The sequence below is a fragment of the Bison bison genome, unplaced genomic scaffold (assembly GCF_000754665.1).
Source record: "Bison bison bison isolate TAMUID 2011002044 unplaced genomic scaffold, Bison_UMD1.0 scf7180017864196, whole genome shotgun sequence".
Taxonomy (NCBI): Eukaryota; Metazoa; Chordata; class Mammalia; order Artiodactyla; family Bovidae; genus Bison; species Bison bison.
Genome location: NW_011494768.1, coordinates 2,591,348 through 2,615,315, shown reverse-complemented (window position 1 = coordinate 2,615,315; position 23,968 = coordinate 2,591,348). Strand labels below are relative to the sequence as shown.

Below are 23,968 nucleotides of genomic sequence, written 5' to 3'. Positions count from 1 at the left end.
CAGGTCTCAAAGAGTCGGACACGACTGAGCGACTGAACTGAACTGACTGGAAAGGGCAGAAGGGGCTTTCTGAAGGGCTGCAAATGTTTCTTGATCTGGGTGCTGGTTCCCTCTGAAAATTCAAGGAGCTGCTTCTGTACCATAAATATGTATGCTTTTCTATACGTATACTACACTGCAATGTCTTAAAATAAAAGATTAAGAGCAGCTTTTCTAGAAGCAGTCATCACTGTGGGTGGGGCTCCAAGGGCTGTCTCCATGTTGTTTCTTACAGCTGCATGTGAACCTACAATTATTCCAAGATTAATTTTTTTGTTTAATTCAGAGAAATGAACATTTCCAGAGTCCTGTCCCCAAAGATTCTAACTTAGGTCATGTAAGGCGAAGGGAGAAACTGTTCTTTTTTTTTTAACAAGCTCCCTCAAGTGAATCCGATCCAGTCAGAGCATGGCCCTCACCTTGAGAAACTCTAACCTGGATGAACCGCTTATCTTCACTTTCTCCTCGAACCCCACGTTGAAGAGGTTTGTAAAGGTATCTATGAGCAACAGAACAGAGAACATGGAGAGAAAGAAAGTAAAACTGAATCATGAGAAGCTACAAGAGGTAGCCACTCTGGGAAGCGGGATTCAACCTCACCTGGAGAGAAATGAAATGAATCAGGAAAAGATTAATAAAATGTGACAGAGTCCCTGATAAAAAGGATGTACAAAGGCTTCTGGGTACTCACCACAGATGCAACCACAAATATTATGCACAAACCAGTGATTTATCTTAGTGTTCTTTCCATCCAGAAGTAGTGGAATCAAGATTGGAAGCTAACTATCCTTTAGGTTCAGAAATGGGTGCAATATGCTTGCACTTATGGTCACTTCTGGTACGTTCTTCACTACAAACACTGAAAATAATATTTTACTTCAGGGACTAGAAATAAATGAAGGATTCAGCCAGGTCAGCTCTAGCTCAAACTCTTTGGAGTGATGTATTAATACTTTGGTTCTGGTTCAAACTGCTTCTATGGGAAATTTTTTGAAAAGTCTTTAGCTTGAAGTTCATTTTCAAAGTAATAAGTTAATACCTTAGTCCAATTCCAATTTTAAAAACTCAAATCAAAACTCATACCACTCTTATTGTTGGTAGAAATCCCTGTGGTAACAATTTGCAACCTGGAGCAAAAAACTTAGGCCAATTAAATCATCAGTTCATTCCCTCAGGCCTTCCAACAAGACAAAAGTTGGCATATCTGTCCAGGCCTTATTTTCAGCTGTACCTTGAGCTGAAATATAGTCTAGTTACACAGCTTCCTATCCTGAAAAAGGGGCAGCTGTCACTCTGCTTTGGCAGACTGCAACCCTGAAAGAATACATGTGACCAGATCTCATTTTTCTTTCAAAAGAAATCAGAAATCCAGATTTTTATGAGTCTCCTGATTTTAAATGTTTCCAACAAATTCCAGTTTTTAAGAACTAGTCTATGGGCCAATCAACATACATCTGTAAACTGTCTCTTCTGGACCCTAACTTTGTAAAGGTTAATAAAGCTTCATACTTCTCCAGATGCAAATTCAAAGTCTTCAGTTTTCCCCACAATAGAGATTTCAGGCAAAGCAGCTCTTTGACACAAATGCCAGTCCCAGCAACAAATCATGATTTCATTGGATATTGAAAATACTGAATATGTGTACTTCTTGCTACTTACAAATGATAAACACAGTAGTTGTTCAGTCGCTCAGTCGCATCCAACTCTTTGCAACCCCATGGACTGCAGCACACCAGGCTTCCCTGTCCTTCACCACCTCCTAGTTTGTGCTCAAACTCATGTCCATTGAATCCGTGAAATACAGAAGTAGGCTATTTAATCTGTGCTGCAGACTAACTACCCTGCATCAAAGCACTTTACTAAGAGCTAGGTTAGAAGTCAGAAATGCCACATATCTTCTGATTGTGATAATTAGAATCTGTAATGCTTTTTTGCATCTCCAAAATGAGACATAAGCTTTCTACTCAGAATCCACAAGAATGATGAGACATCATAATATTTTTCTCAAGACTATCTTGATCACCATTAGTATAGACAACTTCATCTACAACTTTACACAGTGGTGAATTGTCATTGCCAACATGATGAAAGAAAACATGGTATTCTCTTTGGAATTAGCAATTTGGACCAAAACAAACCAAAAAAACTCCAACTGAAAGTATCAGTCATTCAGTCATGTTCGACTCTGTGTGACTCCATGAACTGTAGCCCACCAGGCTCCTCGGTTCATGGAATCCCCCAAGTAAGAATACTAGAGCAAGTTGCCATTCCCTTTTCCACGGGATCTTCCCAACACAGGAATCGAACCCAGGTCTCCTGCATTGCAGGCAGATTCTTTACCATCTGAGCCACCAGGGAAGCCCCATAGAAATCAACAGACAAAAAAAAAAAAAAAAGAAATCAACAGACACATTTGCAAATTCATTTTCAGGTCACTGAAAATAAAACCCAGAAAAACCTATTTTGCTTCATGTGTTGAAAACAAAGAGATTACTCCAGTAATGGTGTGCCTGTTCTGAGAGTTACTCTCTAAAACAGGGTCATATAAGAATATTTTCATCCAAATACCAGCCATAAACAATTAAGACATGATTTACTGAGATACGTGCTATTGTTTATATTTAAGTTTTTGGCCAATTAATACTAAATACATTAATAAAGACTGGAAAGTTTAAGAATTAATGAACTCTAACCATTACGTTTCAGCAGAGTTAGTCGGGAAAACATTTTTACTAGGCCCAAACGAAGTATCTTTCATTCATTAATACAGAACCACAGGGCATACTTAGACATCAGAGGCTCAATTATCTAAAAAGAGTTCCTAGGGAAACAAAAAAACTTTCCATTTTCATTCTGTAACTGGTCCTTTACAACAGAAAGTATTCTTTCCTTTTTGGCATTCCCTCTTTTCTCTCTACCTCAGGACATATTTACAGATGCACTGGCTGCTTTACAGACATGCTAAAAGTCCGTGCTGTGGTTGATCAAAGTTGGAATGCCTGAGGAAATTACTCAACTGAGACAGCCCGGAACTGTATCTAGCCAAAGAGTTACAGTGCTCCACTTCTCACATGTGTTAAAGTAATATTTTAGCCATCCTGGATGTAAGTTAAGAGAACATTTGTTTGCATCACACTCTGTGAACAGTTGAGTCAAATATACTATGCTGAATATCCAGTTTGAGTATCTCTGACAGTTCATTTTTTTAACTGTTCAATTACACACAAAGAAACACATACTTTATATTTTTTTAAAACAGTCACTCACAACAGCCTATGTATTAGGAACTAAGACTTTTAAATGATCTTCTTGAGCATCGAAGCTCTTCTAGGAAAGTCAGAATAAATGCATCAAATACATCTTTTGTTCATTTGAGCATTTGTTGACCTGGCACACAATATTCTGTCAAAAATAGAACCAGATTTTTTCTCTAATTTATTATTAAAAGTATCTTAATTAAAAAGCACTGCCCATCTGTATTCACCTTCTTTCCATTATTAATCTGCCTAATTTGCAAATAAACGGATAGCATAATTAAGCAGAAAAATGACATCACAGCAGTTTATTTTCATGGGTTTTTTAATTGCAAGCCACCGAATTCTGGTACAAAGAGTTACTTGTCAAACATAACACAAATCTCTGAAATAAAATATTGGCTTCCACAGACCTGCACATCTGAAATAGTTTTAAACTTTGTTTTAGTTGGAGTCTTTACGATATCCAGGAAGAGGCTAGCACACCCGGTACCTGAAATTGTCCTTTCCACATGAGCTACAATAGAAAAGACAAATGGAGCTGTTTCTCTGGTAAAGCCAACTTTGGCATCTCCTTATACTTCCCTTTAACCTAAACAACAATACCTTTTAACCATGTTGATGATAATGTGAAAATATCGCCAAAAAGAACCTAACAGACCACAAAATTATAATAATGTAAACCATCCTTCTGTCAAATGTGAAGTGAGGACATGGCAGACTGGAGGGGCGAGGAAGTGCCACTAACTTGTAAGTATGAACTGATAACTATGCTTTTAATTTAAAAGATGTCCAGCCCACTAGAAAATGCTAACATCTGCACACACTTCCAAAAGAGGAAAACAAAATAAGTTCCCCACTTGGAATTTTCTGAGAAGCCTAGTAAGTGCAGCAGTGTTGATACCCAGTGCTATATGCGTGTCATAAACTGTCAGGAAACGTGATTACCATGCAGGATGCTGGGCCCTGAGCGGGAACGACTGCCAGTAAAAACTCCCTGGCAGGCAGAAGGGCCAAAGCACTGCTCTCAACTGGGATGCCTAGGACTCAATTTTAAGCTATTTGCTCCACTACCGTGAGGTGCAATCCTTCATTATTCTAACAGTTAAAGTCTGCTATACATATAAAAATTAGATGGCAGGTATACACCGAGAATGAATGGGAGGAAAAAACAGAAGTAATGCTTTGTTCTGCTTTGTAGCAGGGTTTAGGATATGATCTTGATGAGACTCCTAAAAATTATACAACAAATTTCTTTCTCATGCCTTTCCAGATTCTGAATAAAGTCCCATCTTTGAGAGAGAGATTAAAAACTTAAAATCAAAGGCAGTCTTTCAGACTGACCTTCATGATTATCAGCCTGTGACTTTGCTGAACACAGAAAAACCTTCTTAAGCCTAGTCCTTCATTACCAAAAGCAAAAAACAATAGGTGTTAAATAATAAAATTGATGTCCCCAAATGATACAGATCCAAACACACACACATACCACACACACACATCACACACACATACAAAATGATTCAATAATTGCAGTACTATAAATGCAAGGGCCAATGAATCTAATATCTCTAGTCATTTAAAGGAAGATATTTTATACTCAACCCAAAAGTCTAAATTGCTGCCCATAATCAGAACACAAATTATCACCAATTCCATCATATTACCAAATGTAGCTTTTAGTAGTTCAAAACTGAATTCTAAAATGTAGTATATTCTTAGAGAGTGATAACTCCCAGAGGAAAACAAGGACTTATATATAAAGCTACAAGCTCCTTGACAGTGAAGTCGCTCAGTCGTGTCTGATTCTTTGCGACCCCATAGACTGTAGCCTACCAGGCTCCTCTGTCCATGGGATTTTCCAGGCAATAGCACTGGAGTGGGTTGCCATTTCCTTCTCCAGGGGATCTTCCCAACCCAGGGCTCAAACCCGGGTCTCCCGCATTGCAGACAGACGCTTTACCGTCTGAGCCACCAGGGAAGTCCACTAGCTCCTTAGACACTGCTAAGTCTGGTCTTGGACTGTATTTTCTACCACATTCAGCCAAGATGAATTCATGTGATAAGGTGCACACAGCTCATCAAGAAATGGCGAGAAAAAGGTGAAACTGTTTCCATGTTCCCATCAGTAAAAAGCTCTGTAACACAACAAGCACTGTACTTAAAAGCTTTGACTCAGCCAAAAACTAATACACAGTTTTGATGCTGTATAAAAATTAACCTGGAATGTAATCATTGATTCAGTTTTCTTTTTATTCTGAAAAAATTAAAAGAATAAAAAAAAAAATCACTGCTTTTCGTTAATTAAGCAGATACTTTGTGCTAAAGAGCACACTTAATGTCTAGGGTCTTAGAAAAAGAACAGATGCACCTAATGTGTGAACACAAACAGTAAGTTACAAGTTGCCCCTTATTACTAAAGGCAAGAATCAGCATCAATACTCAAAAACAGTGTTTTAGAAAGAGTGTAACTTACTTTTACTGTCCCAGGCTAACTGGGCTGTGTCTGGTGCTTCTTTGTCTGCACTTGGCCACCCACAGCCTGTCTTCTAATTAACTCAATGCTCTAGCAGCAGAACAAGCAAACAAGCTGCCTCCCATCTGTGTACAGCTCTTCAGGACACATTTGCCTTGGTCAGAAGGTGGAAATTCTTGGGAGAGGTGATTTTCTCTGCCTCTTCACAAGAAGAACATGGACACTTGGCTGGATGCAACTCCATGAAGTGTAACTGTGTGTGTACACCTCAAAAAATAAAACAAAAAATGCAGAGAAACATAAAGACTCTATAAGCAGATGGAATACACAGAAATACTGAAGCACCCCTGGAAATACTGCTAAACAGACAGCAAAGTAGAGTCTTTGACTGAAATAATCAATGATAACCAAGTTGAAAAAAATAAAGGTACAAACAGCATCTGAAGTCAAAATCCAAATTTCATGCAATGAAAACATTTGAAGTACTACAAAGCAGAAAAGGTAAAACTCCTTGCTTCACATACATAAAAACAGGATCTCCCCCACTCCCCATTACAGACAATAAAATATATGGTCAATGGAAGAGAAAAATGAGACTTTAGGGAGTTGTGGGTCTAAAATTGGACTCCTCAGTCACACAGTTGAGGGCATTTGTTGTATCTGTGAGCTAGATGCACGGAGCTATCTCTCCGGCGTGTTCAGCCCCATAGGGACGTGAGGGGGAGCGGGAAGCAAGGAGCTACTGAAATCCTCAGCTCCCTTCTGCTTATGAAAAGATCGTTTCTTAAAAACAAAAAATGTGCAGAACAGAGATGCTCACTTATTTTAAATAATTGTTGAACTCACAAATAAACATTAATGACAGTAATGCAGCTGCCCCTACGTTTTTGCAACAAAGACTAAACACCAAAGTGGGATAGGGAGCAGGTGTGGTTAAGCTTCTAATCATAAAGAAACCCTAAAAGCAAATTTGTTACAGGCTTGGCGAGAGAAAGGCAGTTATATCAGACCTTCCCAGTATTCCCTCTCATCCAAGATATGCCCATGCGCCAGCAGCAAGCCACACCGTCTTCCTGACCAAGGACGACCAAGCAGCCCAAGGACTCACAGGCCTTCGGGGCTCTCTCTCCCTTCGAAGCACACACACAATTCCAGCTAGAAGAATAAAGCCAAAGGAAGGATGTATGGCCTAATCCTATAGCTGCGCAGAGCCCTGGGCTGTGGTCCACCAACCACAGGGAGGACATTCTGGAGATCCTTGCTTTTTAGACATGCATGCAGAGCTGGCTCTACAGCTCAGGATGTAGAGGTCAGATAAATGCATAAAAGCATTATATATACTCATATAAATGTACAATAACGCAAATATCTCCTTTTTTTCCCTCGCACCCCAAACTTTCAGCTGTCTGGATAAGAAGTTACTTCTATAAAGGATTTACCAAGGTTTACAAGCAAGCACCACATTGGATTATATAGAGATCCAAAGACAATGGTCCATTTTTAGCAGACAGCTGTGCACAATATAATCTGCTCTTTAAATGCTAAAGCATCTGGACAATCAACAAGCTTCCACCATGAAGTACCATCTCCTCTGACCATAGGAAGATATAAAGAATGAATCAACTCAACAAAAGATGGCAAGGTCCACTTAGAATAATCTAAGTTCAGCAAAACATTTTTAACAAGGAGGCCTGTACAATTTACCTTTCACCATATGAAATTCAAAGGCTATACTTATCACTATTGTTAATGCATAGTATTCTGCTTACCAATATAATCAGCTTTCAAAACATATTAACCAAAATCTCTCAAAGGATACACCCAGCCAACCATCCATTAGTTTCCTCACAAGACTACAAGTAACCTCGCATCAGTTTGCCAGTCATATTTCACCTATTATTCCTTATCAGAACTTTTTAATCCTCATCTTAGTACTTTCAAAATAAATTTTTTGATGTGCAAAGAGTGCTTCAGTAAGCATTTTATGAGCTCATTTTCTATCAGAATCTATGAAACACTCTTTACTTAAGCAGAGGTATTATGACTTACCCAGATCTAAATCCAGTTTTCTCACAGAAAAAAATTCATATCAGAAGCTGTACATGTGAAATGTACAAATTATGTACCAACTATGGTCTAAAATTTAAAATCCACTGTCGTTATCCAAACCAAAACTATTTCAAAAGCAGGCATGAAAGCAACTGTCTTCCAAATGCACAGCCCAGACATGAAGATCAAGTTGCTGCACAAATTTATCTTCTCTGCTGGGAGGGAAATCAGAAGTGTACTACCCAATGGATAGGAGTCACTTTCCCATCAGTTACAAAAAGAATCTTTAAAAAACAATAATGAAACAATGGGACCAAATCACTTTAACAATAAATTATTAAAATATGATCTATAAAACTGACCTTTTCATTTTCTTCACCACATTGTGAAGACAAGCAAAATGCACACTGGCATCCACATCTCATTTTCACCCTCACACTACCGAACACCTCTCATACGAGTGGACACCTTCCCTCCCAAAACCCGTGAGAAGCTAGTCAGCTTCATAGGCAGGAACTTCCACACTCACCCTCCCAGCCCTCTGGCGCTTTGCAGTTGTCTGTCTTGGTGGGTGAGAAAAATGAAACCACCCAAGGGAATAAGATTCTAAGAAAAGCTCAAAAATGATTCGTTGAGGTGGACTGTATAAATTATAGAGGCCACCAAAACCCAACTTTTTTTATTATAAATTTTATTTCACATTGTCTCTTTCTCTTCTGGCATCAAGTTGAGGTCAATGTACTTTTCACTATTTAGATAAGTGAAAATTTTCATATTTTTCAAAATACAAGGCCAGACATCCCTTCTGGCCAATAAGGACCATTAAACCCATTAAACCATTTCAATCCACAGTTAGCAAAGTCCTCAAGGAACTCAAACCCAGCGTAGCCACCTACCTAAGTGATAATGTAACAAGCAAGTTTAAAAAGTATGGTTTTCTTGAAGTCAAAAAGTATATCCCAAAGTCAAAAGACAAAGGTATGACGGTTGCCCATATTTATTTGATAATTAGGACAAAACTCAGCTCTGCTAAATAGATTGACCAGAACTAAGGATAAGTGGTTACTCTCAAATTAAACATAACAGTATAAGTGAGATTCTGGAACTTTTCAGTTGACTGAAAGGACTTAATATTGTTACTCTTATTTTTCTAAGTACAGAAAACATAAGAATCCAATTTTTATATACCCTTTCATTGATTCAAACTATTAGAATATGTCTTCAGTTAAACTCTTTATTTGAAGACCACCCTGTTCAAAGATGACGAATCACAATTATCCAAGGTGACAGCAACGGCAGGAGGCCGTATATGCATGACTTCCAACATAATTCTTAAGGTTCAGGAAAATTCCTCCAGTTAGTGGACCCTTAACCTTTAAACTACTAACATATATTTCAATCAAAGATTCCACATAAAAATGAATTTTTAAAGATAACTCATTGAAATTCTTCCACACACTTAATAATTAAAGGGAGGAAAATACACTAAACTCATTCAGGCCACAGTCCAGTCAAAATAATAGAACACATTTGTTTTTTAAAAAATCTTCATATCCACACTCTTAAAAACCACAGGTCATCGTTCAAAACTGTAAAGCTCATTCACATGTAACTCATTCCAAAATGTATTTTAAATCATTTTTAAGTATACATTAGTAAACTCTTTGAAAGTAGGATTGATTCATCATGGGGAAAAAAATGTAACAAAATATTCAGCATAAGTAGGACTTGAGAAAATTAAAGTTATTCTAAGATGAAAAGAAAAAGGAAAACTTAATTTTACTCAATTTTGTATTCAAAGTTGCCCTTAAGGTATACACCCAGCTATGCATTAATCTCTCCCCAGGCCCACACTGGCTCCATGTACCTGTAACTTCAGGACACTGTCTTCTACACAAAGAAGTCATTTGCAATTAATAATTGAATTAAGTTAGATGAAGCTTCCTTTGTGTATGTGCTTTGAGTAAAGGTAAGATTTGGTGGTAACCACATCAACCTTCTTCCTGGCACCACTTTTCCCCTTTTATCCACAACATACAATTAACTTTCCACAAATATTCACTTCACATATATCATTTCCAAAGCACCTCACAATAGTCATTATTGATAACAGTTATGAGTAGATTACCACATGCCTCATACTGTTCTAAGTGATTATCATACATTAAGTCCGTAAACCTTCACAACTCTGTAAAGCAGAAATTATCATCCTCATATCATAAATGTGTAAACTGAGCCAAGGACAGGCTGGGAGGTGCCCAGCGCTTTGTGGCTACCAAGTGGTAGAGAGCTAGTGTAGGATCAACCAGTCTCAACAGAAAGGGACCACATGCCCCCAGTCAGATGCCTCAGGCACCAAACTACATGCCCACCATCTGTATTCCCCTTTCGTGACCACATACCCTAGGACCAAGCTCAAAGTGTTAGCAAGAGAGTGTACAATCCACAGAGCATGATCCAAAGCAATGAATCAGGGAAACAAGGCTAGCACTTTTGGTAAACTCTGGGCAATCTTCACCGGTAAAAAGCAAGGCCTGGCATGACAGAGTAGGTGCCCTGCTAGTAGGAGCCTAATCCAGTCAACTGGGGACAGTCTTCTCTATCACCTCCTTCCTCAAACTCTTTGTTTTATCTTTAAGTCTCATTTGATTCCCCTAGCAATCTTCTCAAGCAAAAAACTATTCACTCACTGCCCTCTAAACTGACTTAACACTAATCTACCTTCTAAAAATTTGAGAAAAATAAGTCAGGCTTCTGAAGCCCTCAATATCTCCTGGACAAACTTATCCTCAGGGTCTAGATTAAGAGAACTGAGAGACCCTCATTCTGAAGTAGCAAGGATTACAGCAAACTTGAGAAACTCTTCACTGAATTCCTCAATGCCCACAATTAACTAGAGACCAACCTAACAATCACACTGGACAAGACACACCCAGCAGAGCACAGCTTCAGTGTATACATAGCCCACTGATACATTTGTGAGGAAACCTCTCCTTAAACTTGGGATACTTCTAGACAGTTGGAATTTTTTGTTTTCTAAACAACAGAATATATATTACTTTGAGAAGGTGTGAACTTCAGGAATTTTTCTTCTGAAAATATTAAGGAAATTCAAGCATCAAGCCACCAGTAACTTGTATTCATGAATCTCGCAAACCCAGGGGAAAAATTGAAATTTAACCAACTTCTTTATATGACTCAGAGAAGTCTCCAATAAGACAACCTAACAAGATTACAGACTGCTTCTTCATTCTTCTTTGTTAATACTGCTGGGAAACACTGCTCGTGTCATTGATGGCTGACTAAACAACAGTTTCATGTCATTTAAGAATAACGGACACAAACTCACAACTATTTTAAATGAAACAAATAGAGAAAAGAAATACCTCAAGCTCCACCAGGGCTGCAGTCACTGCATCTGTTGCAAGAGCACCAGCCTGTAGCTTTTCAATTGCCTATGAAACCAAGGAGCAAGGTTATTCATTGTGAAACCACAGCTTCTCAAACACACTCAGGAACTTTTCAAAGGCTTAAAGAAGTGTAAGAGACATTTAGAGTTAACAAAAATTGATCAGTACAGTTCCATTCCATACTCCAAGAAATAAACTACTTAGATTTAAAGTAAGCAATTATTCAGGAAAACTAATGATATACCTAAACACAAACTGCAAGGAATTTAGTAAGTGAAAGGGCTTCATTCATCACAGGGCTGTTCACATAGCCTGAGAAATTATATGAATGCCATTTTGAAATCTGAATTCATATTTTATTAGACTAAGCTAATAACTTCTTATTCCACCATTACTACTCTCCCTGTGTGTGTTAGGTGCTCAGTTGTGGCCAACCGTTTGCAACCCCATGGACTGTAGCCCACCAGGCTCCTCTGTCCATGGGATTCTCCAGGCAAGAATACTGAAGCGGGTTTCCATTTCCTTCTCCATTTCTCTCCTTACCAAATAATAAAATTAAGGGCAGTATGTTGTTTGACCACATAAGGTATATGTCTTAATTTCACTTTGTTCATTTAGCTGCCCTAAAACATTAGGTACATTCTTCACTGTCTGAGCCACCAGGGAAGTCCCTGCTACTCTCTCTACTCCAACTATAAAAAATAGTGACTCAGTCTCAAAGGCATTTCAGAATTCTTAGATGGAAGCATACTTTTGACAACAGCATTTGTGATTCTATAAGGTATTTTACATTGAGATTAAACATATAACATTATTTTGTAATATAATCTATAGAGAGTCAAGGTCACAAAATCACCTTGCTTCTTAGGTATAAATAAGACAGGAAAGAAAGAGAAGAAAAACTGATTTTTAAATGAATTATTGAAGCTCCAACTTAGTCAACAAAGATCAGAAACTAAGAACTGTATTCCTCAGGAAACTTTGGAGAAGTTCATTTATTGTATACATTAAGGAGTCTGGTTACACACTCTAAATGTATTATATACAGAACTATATTCCTATAAAGGTAATCCATTTCTTTTCAGATAACAAAAAGATTTTACACTTTGAAAAATAAGATTAAAAATATAAAATAGCTTAAAGAATATTTACCTTTATTATAATTTTTTAAAAGACAATGCAATCACTGTAACAAAATATTCTCATCCATTTATGAGATTTCATTCATAAGAAAAACCTTGGATCTCTAACTAAATATAATCCTCTTTAAATGGTAACAAATATAAATGAAAAGAGTGAGAAAGACCCCTATTTTCTTGATACGCAGTGTCCAATTAACATTCGATTTGCATAAAAGGTAATGGAAGGTTTGCCTACAAGAGTATATAGTCAGGATCAAAATAAAAACAAACAATATTTCTTCCGAGTCCATTCCTGCCTCCACATTTAGCATTCAACAATTTAGCAAAACCTCAAAACCCAAAGATTGAAAAAAAAGCACAACTGAGTACAAAGGCAAAGTTCAACTTCAGAATGACAATGAATTTGCTATGATACAAACTACGTGATGAGAAACAGAAGAAAACGATAATCTCCCTAAGAAAAACACTCATTTTAATTTTTTTATTATTTTTTTCTTCCCTTCATAGAAAGCCACATTGGCTGCCTTTGAGCTGTTTTCCCTACTCCTCCTATAGAGCTCAACACCACTGCAAAGATTAAAAGGTATATGATTATGTGCCCACAATGCCAAAAATACAGACTTTGATCTGGGAAAGGAAAGAAAAGATCTAAACATGATTTGGAGAATAAAAAACACAAAACAAAACAAAAGACTCCACAAATATGAGCAAAATTATTTTGTGGTCCAAGCCAAAGTCTGTCTTATAAATCAAACCTTAAAATTCTGAATTTCAAGGTAAAGCTGCTTTATGGTCAAAACTAAAATGTTTCAATCAGACAGAATACATTCTCTCCATACCTTTTGACAAGCTCTTTTGCATACATGCTTATATTCCTTGGCTTTGGATTCAGAATGATAACCTGCACCTGTAGTGGGGAAAAAAAAAAATCAATGGTTAACTATCATTAAGATATCAGAGACCTTGCTAACATTATACAAATAGTTCATGCAAACTGATGCTTTCTGAGTAACAAAAAAACTACTATCCTAAGTGTATGGACTCTTAATAACATAATCTTAAAAATCTTTCTACACCATAAGCGTTTTCAATACCATGCCTTATCTCCTTTTTCAAAAGCTATTTTCCTACCAGAGGCACCAGAAATAGCTTATGTTCCCAAAGAGGCTTCGCCAAGGTGACCTCTCCTCCTTTTGAAAACTTCCCCAAAGTTAAGAGTGTTTTTTAGAGGGAGTTGATAACCTAAGCAGTGTCAAGGGCAGAGTGCCTTTAATTTCCTCCCTGTTGAACTTTGGAAAGTCCTTGTCAGAATTCTTAAGAGTAACTTCAGAAAACTAGGTAGTTTTATTTAAAACTTGAAATGGACAGGTGTTACATCCTATCCACAACCACCACCAATATCACCTCTCCTACCCTAACTTCTCCATTCTTTCACCCCTGGAATGTAGCTCAGAGTGTCTGAAACACCAGGGATGATATATTCACCACTGCCTATCCTAATCACTCAGCAACTTCAAGAGAAAGGCTCTGAAATTTATTTCCCTAAAAGGATTAATACTTGCTTAGTTAGGGATCTGAGAATAAACTAGAAAGAAACCAAGAAAAGGCCTTTCATCAAAGTTCCTTAACTTGCTCTGAACCTCCCCCTCAGACCCCACTCCCAGTCCCCTTCTGGGCCCCAGAGGAGTACAACACAGGGAAGGTTAAAGAACTACATCTCTAATCTTCAGGCCTCCTCCTGTGAGGCTGCAGACTACAACACACACTTAGCCCATCTTTCCTCAATGCAGACAAAGAATGGGCCCAAGAAGCTATGGTTAACAGGCTCGAGGGAGTAGAAAATAAGTCCAAACAACAAGAGTCCACAAAACACGCAAATTCTAGTCCCATTTCTCAAAAGAACTCAAACTTCACAGAACCTGTGCCAATGTTTATGAGGACTCTCTTCATGGTTCTCTAATAAATGCCATCTTAGATCTCAGACCCCAACCTTGCAGCAGTATTTCCCACATGGGATACTGCAGCCAAATAGATAACTTTAGTGTGTGGATAGCAGCAGTAATGAACTTCCCTGACGGCTCAGTGGTAAAGAATCTGCCCGCCAACGCAAGAGACACAAGAGACACGGGTTCAATCCCTGGGTTGGGAAGATCCGCTGGAGGAGGAAATGGCAACCCGCTCCAGCATTCTTGCCTGGAAAATTCCAAGGACAGAGGAGCCTGGTGGGCTACAGTTCACAGGGTCACAAAGAGACAAAAGTGAGCGATGAGCACAAACATGAAAAGTATAGGTAGTATACAGATCTAGGGAAAAAGCAAGAATCTACTATTCAAATGACTAAAATTTGGGCAAGTCTCCTTTAATATGAAAAAGAAAAAGCAAAAGTTTTAAAATCTCTACACTGGAATTGAAATTTAGTCCCTTAAATGTGGAAGGTATATAATGCTGCATAATCAATCATTCTATTTGATCTTCTAAGAATTTAGAAGGGGAAAGTCATCCTTAATCCACACAATTTCCTGCCATAACCCAGACTTCCTCCTATTATAGCTGGTCCCAGCACCAGCTGTAAGAGTCACTGCCATCAGGTATGTGTCTGACATAGGAGGGAGTCTGCAATGACTGCCACAGAAGGCAACCCTTTCCAAATCATCAAATGTTCCGTGTTGTTACTGCTTACATATCTTAGGGCTTTCTTGCACATTTTTCAAACACTTGTCATGAATAAAATAACTCACTGGGTCCTGTGAAAGATGCACCACCAGCATGATGCAGTAGAAGGAACACTGGCCTGGGAATTTCAGTTGTTTCTATAAATTTACCTCATTTCTTTGAAAAATCATTTGAAAGAAAAGAAGACCGAACCTTTTGTTTGTTCACTGTTTGATTTTCCTGGATTCGATTCTGTAAGACTTCCCAACTTGTCTGTTCAGTTTAGCTATAGCCAAAGGTTAATGATCAGACAGAATGCCAGTCTGACAAAAAAGAAACAATGCCACTCACCCCACATCAAAGAAAAAGGGAGAGGAAAAAAAAAAAGACCGGGGCAGAGCTGCACTGCCTGGAAACCCTTGATGTATCATTGGTGGGGAGTCGGGGGTTGAACTTCACTGTGTCGTCTTCAAGGTCCTCTGAAGCAGAAATCAGAGGCTGACGGAGCGCCAAAAGCACTAGAATGGGACTGGGGCCCACCTGATGGTTTCTCAGCCTGGCGCTACTGATTAGCTGTGTGCCTGAAGCCACTTAACCACGCTGGTTTTACGGTTCCTCATTTATAATATTAAGAAGGCAAAAACTACCTTTAAGATTGTATAAATTACACTCTAAGATGGACAAAGTCAAATATGGGGTGAGTAAAATTTTTTCCAACAGCTTTATTTTTAAAAACACAAACCAGAGTTTAAACAATTACTTTGTCTGGTTTTAACAACATCTAAATATATCTACTATATGGAGTAAAGGGCTTCCGAAGTGGCACTGGTGGTAACAGAATCTATTTGCCAATGCAGGTAAACGAAAAGATACAGGTTCGATCCGTGGGTGACGAAGATCCCCTGGCCAATGGCACGGCAACCCACTCCAGTTATGCTTGCCTGGAGAATCCCCAGGGACAGAGGAGCCTGGCAGGCTGTAAGTCCATAGGATCGCGAAGAGTCAGACATGACTTGAAGCGACTTAACAGGCACAGGCACATGGAGTAAAAGCACTAGAGGAGGTGAGTGACGGGGACAAAGGAAGTGCCGTCACTGTAAGACCCTCCACGCGGGGAGCTCAGGGGAGGCCTTCACTCTGTGCAAGTCAACCTGCGGTTCCAACTTCTCCTGCGGTGTCCCTCCCCCAGATAGGAAACTCAGTTCCTGGTGTACTTCAAGGCAAAGGAAAGGAAACCATTATTCTCATCTTCCAGCTCAGCTGCTCACAGCTTACCTGCATGCACCAACACAAAGCCCCCTCGCTTCTCTTTATGGGACTGCTTCGTTTCCAACTCTTTCACTGTTGTTTTAACAGCCGAAACTTGAGATGATCTGGAAGGCAGCCCTTCTCCAGAACTCATCCCCTTCTCCATGGTCATTCTCCAAGATTACCATCTTCTATTGGGAAAAGTGCATACTTCCATCCAAAAGTAACTGCAGAAGAGGAATTACCCTAAAGGAAAACAGGCAAAGACGGCATGCATTTCTTTCCACTAACACACACGTATACAGATTTGAGCTCAGATAACTTTCAAGAAAACCCCTAATTTTAAAGTTATTTAACTGGGTAATACAAAGAATATAAAAAGGTTAGAATTTAAATCCCTTTATACACTGACAGGCCTTGAAGTCGTATAAACAAAGAACTGTTGTAAAAAGATTTCATGTTGAGTCCAAAAGATATTTTATCTTTCATTTAATCTACATTGAAGAAAACCTCATCTTAAATATCACTTTCTACTCTCTCCAAACCAAATGCTAATAACCTCTGGGACATTCTAGAACCATAAGCAGTGCTGGCAACATCACTGAGCCTTGATTTAAAGCCTAGATTGCTGCTTATTTCTTCCCCCAGCTTTATTGAGATATAATTGACATACACCCGTGGATAAGTTCAAGCAGTACAACCTGAGGATCTGATACACATATATACTGCAAAATGACTGCCACAAGGTTAGTTAACACATTAATCACCTCACGTAAGTACAATCTTTTGTGTGTGGTGAGAACATATAAGAGCTCAAGATTGCTGCTTGCTTAAAAAAATGAACCAACATACAGATTTACTTCTGCCTATAGAGACCTTTTTATGAAAAACAGTTTAATGCTTCAGAGTTCAATGTAAAACAAACACTAACAAATTTATAAGACTAAAGCACAAAATTAAAATAATACTTGTACAAATACTTATTCATTTTCATAAAGGCATTATTTCTGAGGTTCTCAAAAGATAAACAATAAAACAAATTACAAGCAACATATGCCACAAAGCTTCTAATTTTTCTCACAAGTTCACAAGCTTCTCACAATCTTGACTTAATAACAATAATGACGGTAAAACACACTTCAGACTGGGGAAAAATGGATCGTTTGAAAAATCAACAGAGATTTGAAGAAAAACAAAAACAATCCCAAAGTCACGTGATTGAAACTACTTAAACACCTAGATTCACACTCTAAGGTAAAAATCTGTACCTTAGTCTAAATTGAGGAACGGGGAGGGACACAAGGCTTTAAGAGTGACAGCCAACCAGTTCAAAAGAATAGTGTCACGCAAAGTGTGGCCCACAAACTAGTGCTGGTGACCAGTCTGCAAGAGATTATTTTTTATTCATATACCAACTGTCTTACATCCACGTTTTCAATAAACAATGACAGTGTTTGTAATTCTTTTCTATTTCCCCAAGTTTTGTTTATAATTATGTATTTTTATAATCTATTTAATAAAACAGAATTAAAACCATCTATAAAAACTGGAGATTCACAAGGAAAAGACTCAAAGTACAAAAGGAACATTAATTCACTCTAAAACTTACATCTTCCAGTGGTATACTGTTGAAATAATTTTATCTGCTACATCAGATAAAAACATGAGCTTTTACTTTTATCTTTCACAGTTTTCTTTTGAGATTTTTGTGGTATTCTGTTTTGTTTTTGCATTTTATGAAAGTAATGGTCAACAATGGATTGAAAAAATTTTAAGTTGGTTCTTCACACAGGAGATGGTCTGGAAGCACTCTGTGTGTGCATGCATGCATGGTAAGTCACCTCAGTCATGTGGGACTCTTTGCAAGCCCATGGACTGTAGCCCGCCAGGCTCCTCTGTCCATGGGATTCTCCAGGCAAGAATACTGGAGTGGGCTGCCATGCCCTCCTCCAGGGGATCTTCCCAACCCAGGGACTGAACCCACATCTGTTATGTCTCCTGTATTGGGAGGCAGGTTCCATACCACTAACACCACCTGAGAAGCCCAATATTGTATTTTAACTTCCTTTAATTCCTGGTTAAAAAGAATCCATTTAATTATTATTATGTATCACTTATTTTAAAGGACAAATAATTTAAAATCATATATATATAATTTGCTGTTGTATTAAAATGTTTACATATATCATAAATTTTTATTATAAAAGAGTACTGAAGTTTATTAAATAACAGTAAGTTATAATGCCTGCTTTTGTTTTGTAGTGATAAGTATCTCTCTGAGGATGGATTTTCTTCCAACTGCTTCACAAGGGTCTGCCTCAATTACCTTTACTTGACTTCGGTTATTTCTCTGAGATAGGTTACTATTTATTTTTGTGTCAGTTGACAAAGTCAGTTTAAATGATTAGCAGTTTATCTTCCAGTCTATATAGGCCATGATGCCTGACCAAGTCATGAAATGAGCTTGGGCCCACTAGACCCACAAACAGCTGTGTGAAAACTCAGGCTTCGGAAAATTCAAAGCTTCAGTTCAAATGAAAACACATCCAAGCCGTATGAGTTATAAAACCTTCTCTGACTCACTGTCATCAGATGCATTTTTTTTTCATGAATAACAAATTAGAACATCTACATATTATAACAAATAACGTTTGATGTAATAGGCATTTTTAATATATGTGAGAGATTTGCTTGCTTCTCAAGCTTGTCTGAAAAAAATTAAATGTGGAAGATGAATAAATATGCTGTTTTTTGAGCAATCTACCATCTCTCAGAGACTAGTTGAAATTTATTTATTTAACAAACCATGTCATCTCTCTAAACTCCTCCAAAACTGCTGGCCCCAAAGTTCTGCAGCACTGGGAAAGGAACTCAAGTAGACAGGCTAGCCAATGTACAACTCTGGCCTCCAACTTCCAATGGTTACTGGAATATTTTTAATTCAATTAGAAATGAAGCAATTTCTACTCCAACACCAGTTTTTGTTTAACTCAGAACCCATTAAAAGTCTGACATTCATAACAGAACTCCAGCAAATGTCCCAAAAAAGACACAAAAGGCAGAAGGGGGCAAGTGAGCAAATCCCAGTTCACAGAAGAACTATATAACAACTTAAACAGATAAAAAGATGCTAAACCTCACTCAAAAGAAAAAGGCAAAATAAAACTACACTCACGTATCAGCTGGACTGGCCAAGTTAAAGAGTCATTCTCACATGTTGCAAGGAGTAGCACAGAATACAACAACAAGGTCAATTTGGTAAAATCAACCAAAATTACAAACATACACTGAAGGATAGTCTGTAATGGTAAAGATATAGACCAACAGTATGTCTTGATAAAAAAGTAGTTAAAAATAAAAGCAGCTCTTAGAAAAAATGAGAACTTTATTGATACACAAATATGAAACAACCAATGTTGAAGATATTTTGGTAAGCAAAAAAGGCATGGTACAGAAATGTATGCAGTACCATATTTTGAGGGAGACAAGAAAAAATAATACAACTAAATATATACACAAAGTGCAATCTGGAAGAATACATCAAAAATTAGCACAATAGTAGTTACCAAAAGACCTGGGTGACTGGTGGACAAAAGTGAAATGCAAATTCCACTATTCACCATTGTGCATCTTTTGATTTTGAACAATCTGAATGTATTACTTAAAAACAAAAAATGTTTTCATTCATTTATTTCTTTATGAGAACACAAGATAACTAGCCAAGTTCAGGTCTCAAAATAGGGCAAGCCAGTGAGATCCCACTTTAGTAAGAGGAGAAATGTCATATTCTGAAGGTTCTCAACACTCAACCCACCTAGAGAAGGAACAGACAAAAACACAGCCCGTCAACAATACTGGCTGAGAGGTCAGTATTTTGGTTTTGTTTTTTTGGATCTTGAACTTCTAGGGCCACATAAACCACAGATAACCCTAAATTAAAAAAAAATAAAACTGTTATTTGATCTCTACAGTTGAAACTAAGGAGTAAAAAATAAATCATGTAGATTGACATCAGATATCCCTGTGATATTTTTATCACATTTGTAGTCATTATTATAAATAATTATTTGAAATGGATGAATCATATTCACACCAATACATTGATCCATAAAGAAAATGTTTAACACTTCAGCTAAGTCTTTGAGGTAACAGTCAACACAAAAAGTTTCCAATCAAAGATGCATAAGCATGTTATAGCTTTACACAACAGAAAACAATTTTATGCATCATTTTTATATTGCCTGTGTTCCTGAATGATAAGTCTGAATATGGACATTCTGCAACTTCCTATCGGTGATGGTACTAAAATTCATTTTATTATATCTAAAAAACACTGGCATCATATGTGAAATGAATCGCCAATCCAGGTTCGATGCGTGATACAGGGTGCTCAGGGCTGGTGCACTGGGATGACCCAGAGGGATGGTACAGGGAGGGAGGTGGGAGGGGGGTTCAGGATGGGGAACACATGTACACCATGGCAGATTCATGCTGATGTATGGCAAAACCAATACAATATTGTAACTAGCCTCCAATTAAAATAAATAAATTTATATTAAAATAAGTAAAAAATAAAAAACACTGGCAATGTGTCCATCCTCTGCAACAGTAGCTTGAAAAGTAAACATAAAGTTACTGTGTGTGTGTGTGTGTTAAGTTGCTTCAGTAGTGTCTGACTCCTTGTGATCCCAAGGACTGTAGCCCACCAGGATCCTCTGTCCAGGGGATTCTCCAAGCAAGAACACTGGAGTGGTCTGCCATGACCTCCTCCAGGGGATCTTCCCGACCCAGGGACTGAACCTCTATCTCTTATGTCTCCTGCGTTGGAAGGCAAGTTCCTTACCACCAGCACCATTGGGAAGCCCAGAGTTGCCACATGACCCAGCAATCCCACTCCTAGGTATACATTCATTAGAACTGAAAACACATCCACACAAAAACTTGTACATGGATGTTTATAGCAGAACTATCCATAACAGTCAGAAAGTGGGAACAACTCAAATGTCCATAAGCAGACCTTGGTTAAACAAAATGTGGTATATTTAGACAATGGAACATTATAGAGCCATAAAAAGGAATGGAGGGTTGATACACACTATGGCATGAATGAACCATGAAAACAATGAAAGAAGTCAGACAAAACCGGCCACATACATTTCACAAGGAAAGAAGTAAGACACAAAAGGCCACGTATGTTTCCATTTATATGAAATGTCCAGAGTAGGCATATCTAAAAAGATAGAAAGGAGATTAGTGGTTGCCTTGGGCTGGAAGGACAGAGGAGAATTCAGGAGTGACTGCTAATGGGGGCAGTATTTCTTTGGGGGAGGGGCAATAAAAATGTTCTAAAATTGGCTGTGGTCATGGTTGCATGGTATTTAGTCTCAATAACTACCAATGAATTGTACACTTTACATGGGTAATAATATGATAAATGAATTTTATCTTAATAAAACTGTTGCAGGGGGAGGGTGTATTTTTTTCTTCCCAATAAATTGTATCTTTACCTGTAAGATGTATCTTCTCCAAGTTACCAAACCTAATGGCGTCTTTGAACATAGTCTTCAGCTTGCAGCCTTTGATTCTCTAGATGTCCTGTTCTCCTTGGCAAGCATGCCAATTGACTATCCTAGCTCTTCAAGGCCCCTCTGATGACCCCTCCCAGCTTTGTTTTCTTGCCTGACTTTCAAACAGAATGTCCAAACGCATAAGTCTAAAATGCCTCCTTCAGCAACTTCATTCAGTATCAAGCTTTCAAAACGATCCCTTTGGTAAACCAGATGATTCCTAACTCTGTCTCTTAAGCTCTAGCCATAAGTCTCCTGGAGAGCTCAACCTGGATCCTCCAAACTCTTAGCCTACCAAAAACAAATTCACCTTTCCCCAGAAATCTAATTCTTTCTACATTACACCTTACTTTTAATAGCCCAATCCTTTCCTAACTCACCTTATTGGCATCTTGGACTCTGCCCAGTTTCCAAATGCTATAGACTTCTTCTCAAGCATTTAACTTCCTTTTTCCTACTGCCTTGACCTTTGCTCAGCTCACATACCTCTTAGCATGTTACAGAAAGCATATTAACTTTTCTCCCCAAATCCATGCTGTCGTAAAACAATCATCTACAAAAGGCTGCCAAAGTAAATCTCATAAAGGACAATGCCAATTAAGACAAATAGCATGCCAAAAGACATGAGCAGGCAATACATAAAAGAGGAAATATAAACTGGATAGCCAATATTAAAGAAAGAATATTCAAAGAAATACAGAAAAAGATAAAAAAACTAACTAGCACTGTACTGCCATCAAAAACTGATGTAACCAGTTTGAAATGGAATGTGTCAGAAAGCATCAAGAGCCTTAAAATGTATGATGTTGTATATACCCTCTCCAGAGATACTTCATATATGAACTAGCCAACACAGACACAAATAATAGTCTCGCAAATCCCTCTAAGAGTACTGGGAGACTAGAGAAGAGGGAGGGGCAAGGATGAAAGGGAAACTTGATTTTTCTCTATCTAATAACTTTTTATATTTGATTTTTTTTTTTAAACTGGGTACCAGTAATGCTGAAGAAGCTGAAGTTGAACAGTTCTATGAAGACCTACAAGACCTTTTAGAGCTAACACCCAAAAAACATGTCCTTTTCATTATTGGGGACTGGAATGCAAAAGTAGGAGTCAAGAAACACCTGGAGTAACGAGCAAATTTGGCCTTGGAGTATGGAATGAAGCAGGGCAAAGGCTAATAGAGGTTTGCCAAGAGAATGCACTGGTCATAGCAAACACCCTCTTCCAACAACACAAGAGAAGACTCAACACATGGACATCACCAGATGGTCAACACCGAAGTCAGACTGATTATATTCTTTGCAGCCAAAGAAGAAGCTCTACACAGTCTGCAAAAACAAGACCAGGAGCTGTCTGTGGCTCAGATCATGAACTCTTATTGCCAAATTCAGACTTAAATTGAAGAAAGTAGGGAAAACCATTTGACCATTCAGGTATGACCTAAATCAAATCACTTAAGATTATAAAGTGGAAGTGAGAAATAGATTTAAGGGACTAGATCTGATAGAAAGAGTGCCTGATGAACTATGGAATGAGGTTCGTGACACTGTACAGGAGACAGGGATCAAGACCATCCCCATGGAAAAGAAATGCAAAAAAGCAAAATGGCTGTCTGGGGAGGCCTTACAAATAGCTGAGAAAAGAAGAGAAGCGAAAAGCAAAGGAGAAAAGGAAAGATACACCCATCTGAATGCAGAGTTCCAAAGAATAGCAAGGAGAGATAAGAAAGCCTTCCTCAGCGATCAATGCAAAGAAATAGAGGAAAACAGAATGGGAAAGACTAGAGATCTCTTCAAGAAAATTAGAGATACCAAGGAAACATTTCATGCAAAGATGGGCTCGATAAAGGACAGAAATGGTATGGACCTAGCAGAAGCAGAAGATATTAAGAAGAGGTGGCAAGAATACACAGAAGAACTGTACAAAAAAGATTTTCACGGCCCAGATAATCACGATGGTGTAATCACTCACCTAGAGCCAGACATCCTGGACTGTGAAGTCAAGTGGGCCTTAGGAAGCATCACTACAAACAAAGCTAGTGGAGGTGATGGAATTCCAGTTGAGCTATTTTAAATCCTGAAAGATGATGCTGTGAAAGTGCTGCACTTAATATGCCAGCAAATTTGGA

At 38.1% G+C, this 23,968-nt stretch overlaps 1 protein-coding gene across 2 annotated transcripts in view; it reads right to left on the bottom strand.

The window, feature by feature from the left end:
• The window catches only part of TASP1 (taspase, threonine aspartase, 1), a 265,061-nt gene that overhangs the window by 235,734 nt on the left and 5,359 nt on the right, over positions 1–23,968 (bottom strand). For both annotated transcript variants that reach the window (XM_010844151.1, XM_010844152.1), the window contains exons 2-4: positions 16,298–16,516; positions 13,210–13,277; positions 11,205–11,273 (exon numbers count right to left, since the gene is read on the bottom strand). In XM_010844151.1, the coding sequence (XP_010842453.1) occupies positions 11,205–11,273; positions 13,210–13,277; positions 16,298–16,442 (282 nt within the window). In that variant the 5' untranslated portion in view covers positions 16,443–16,516. The remainder of the gene's footprint in view (positions 1–11,204; positions 11,274–13,209; positions 13,278–16,297; positions 16,517–23,968) is intronic.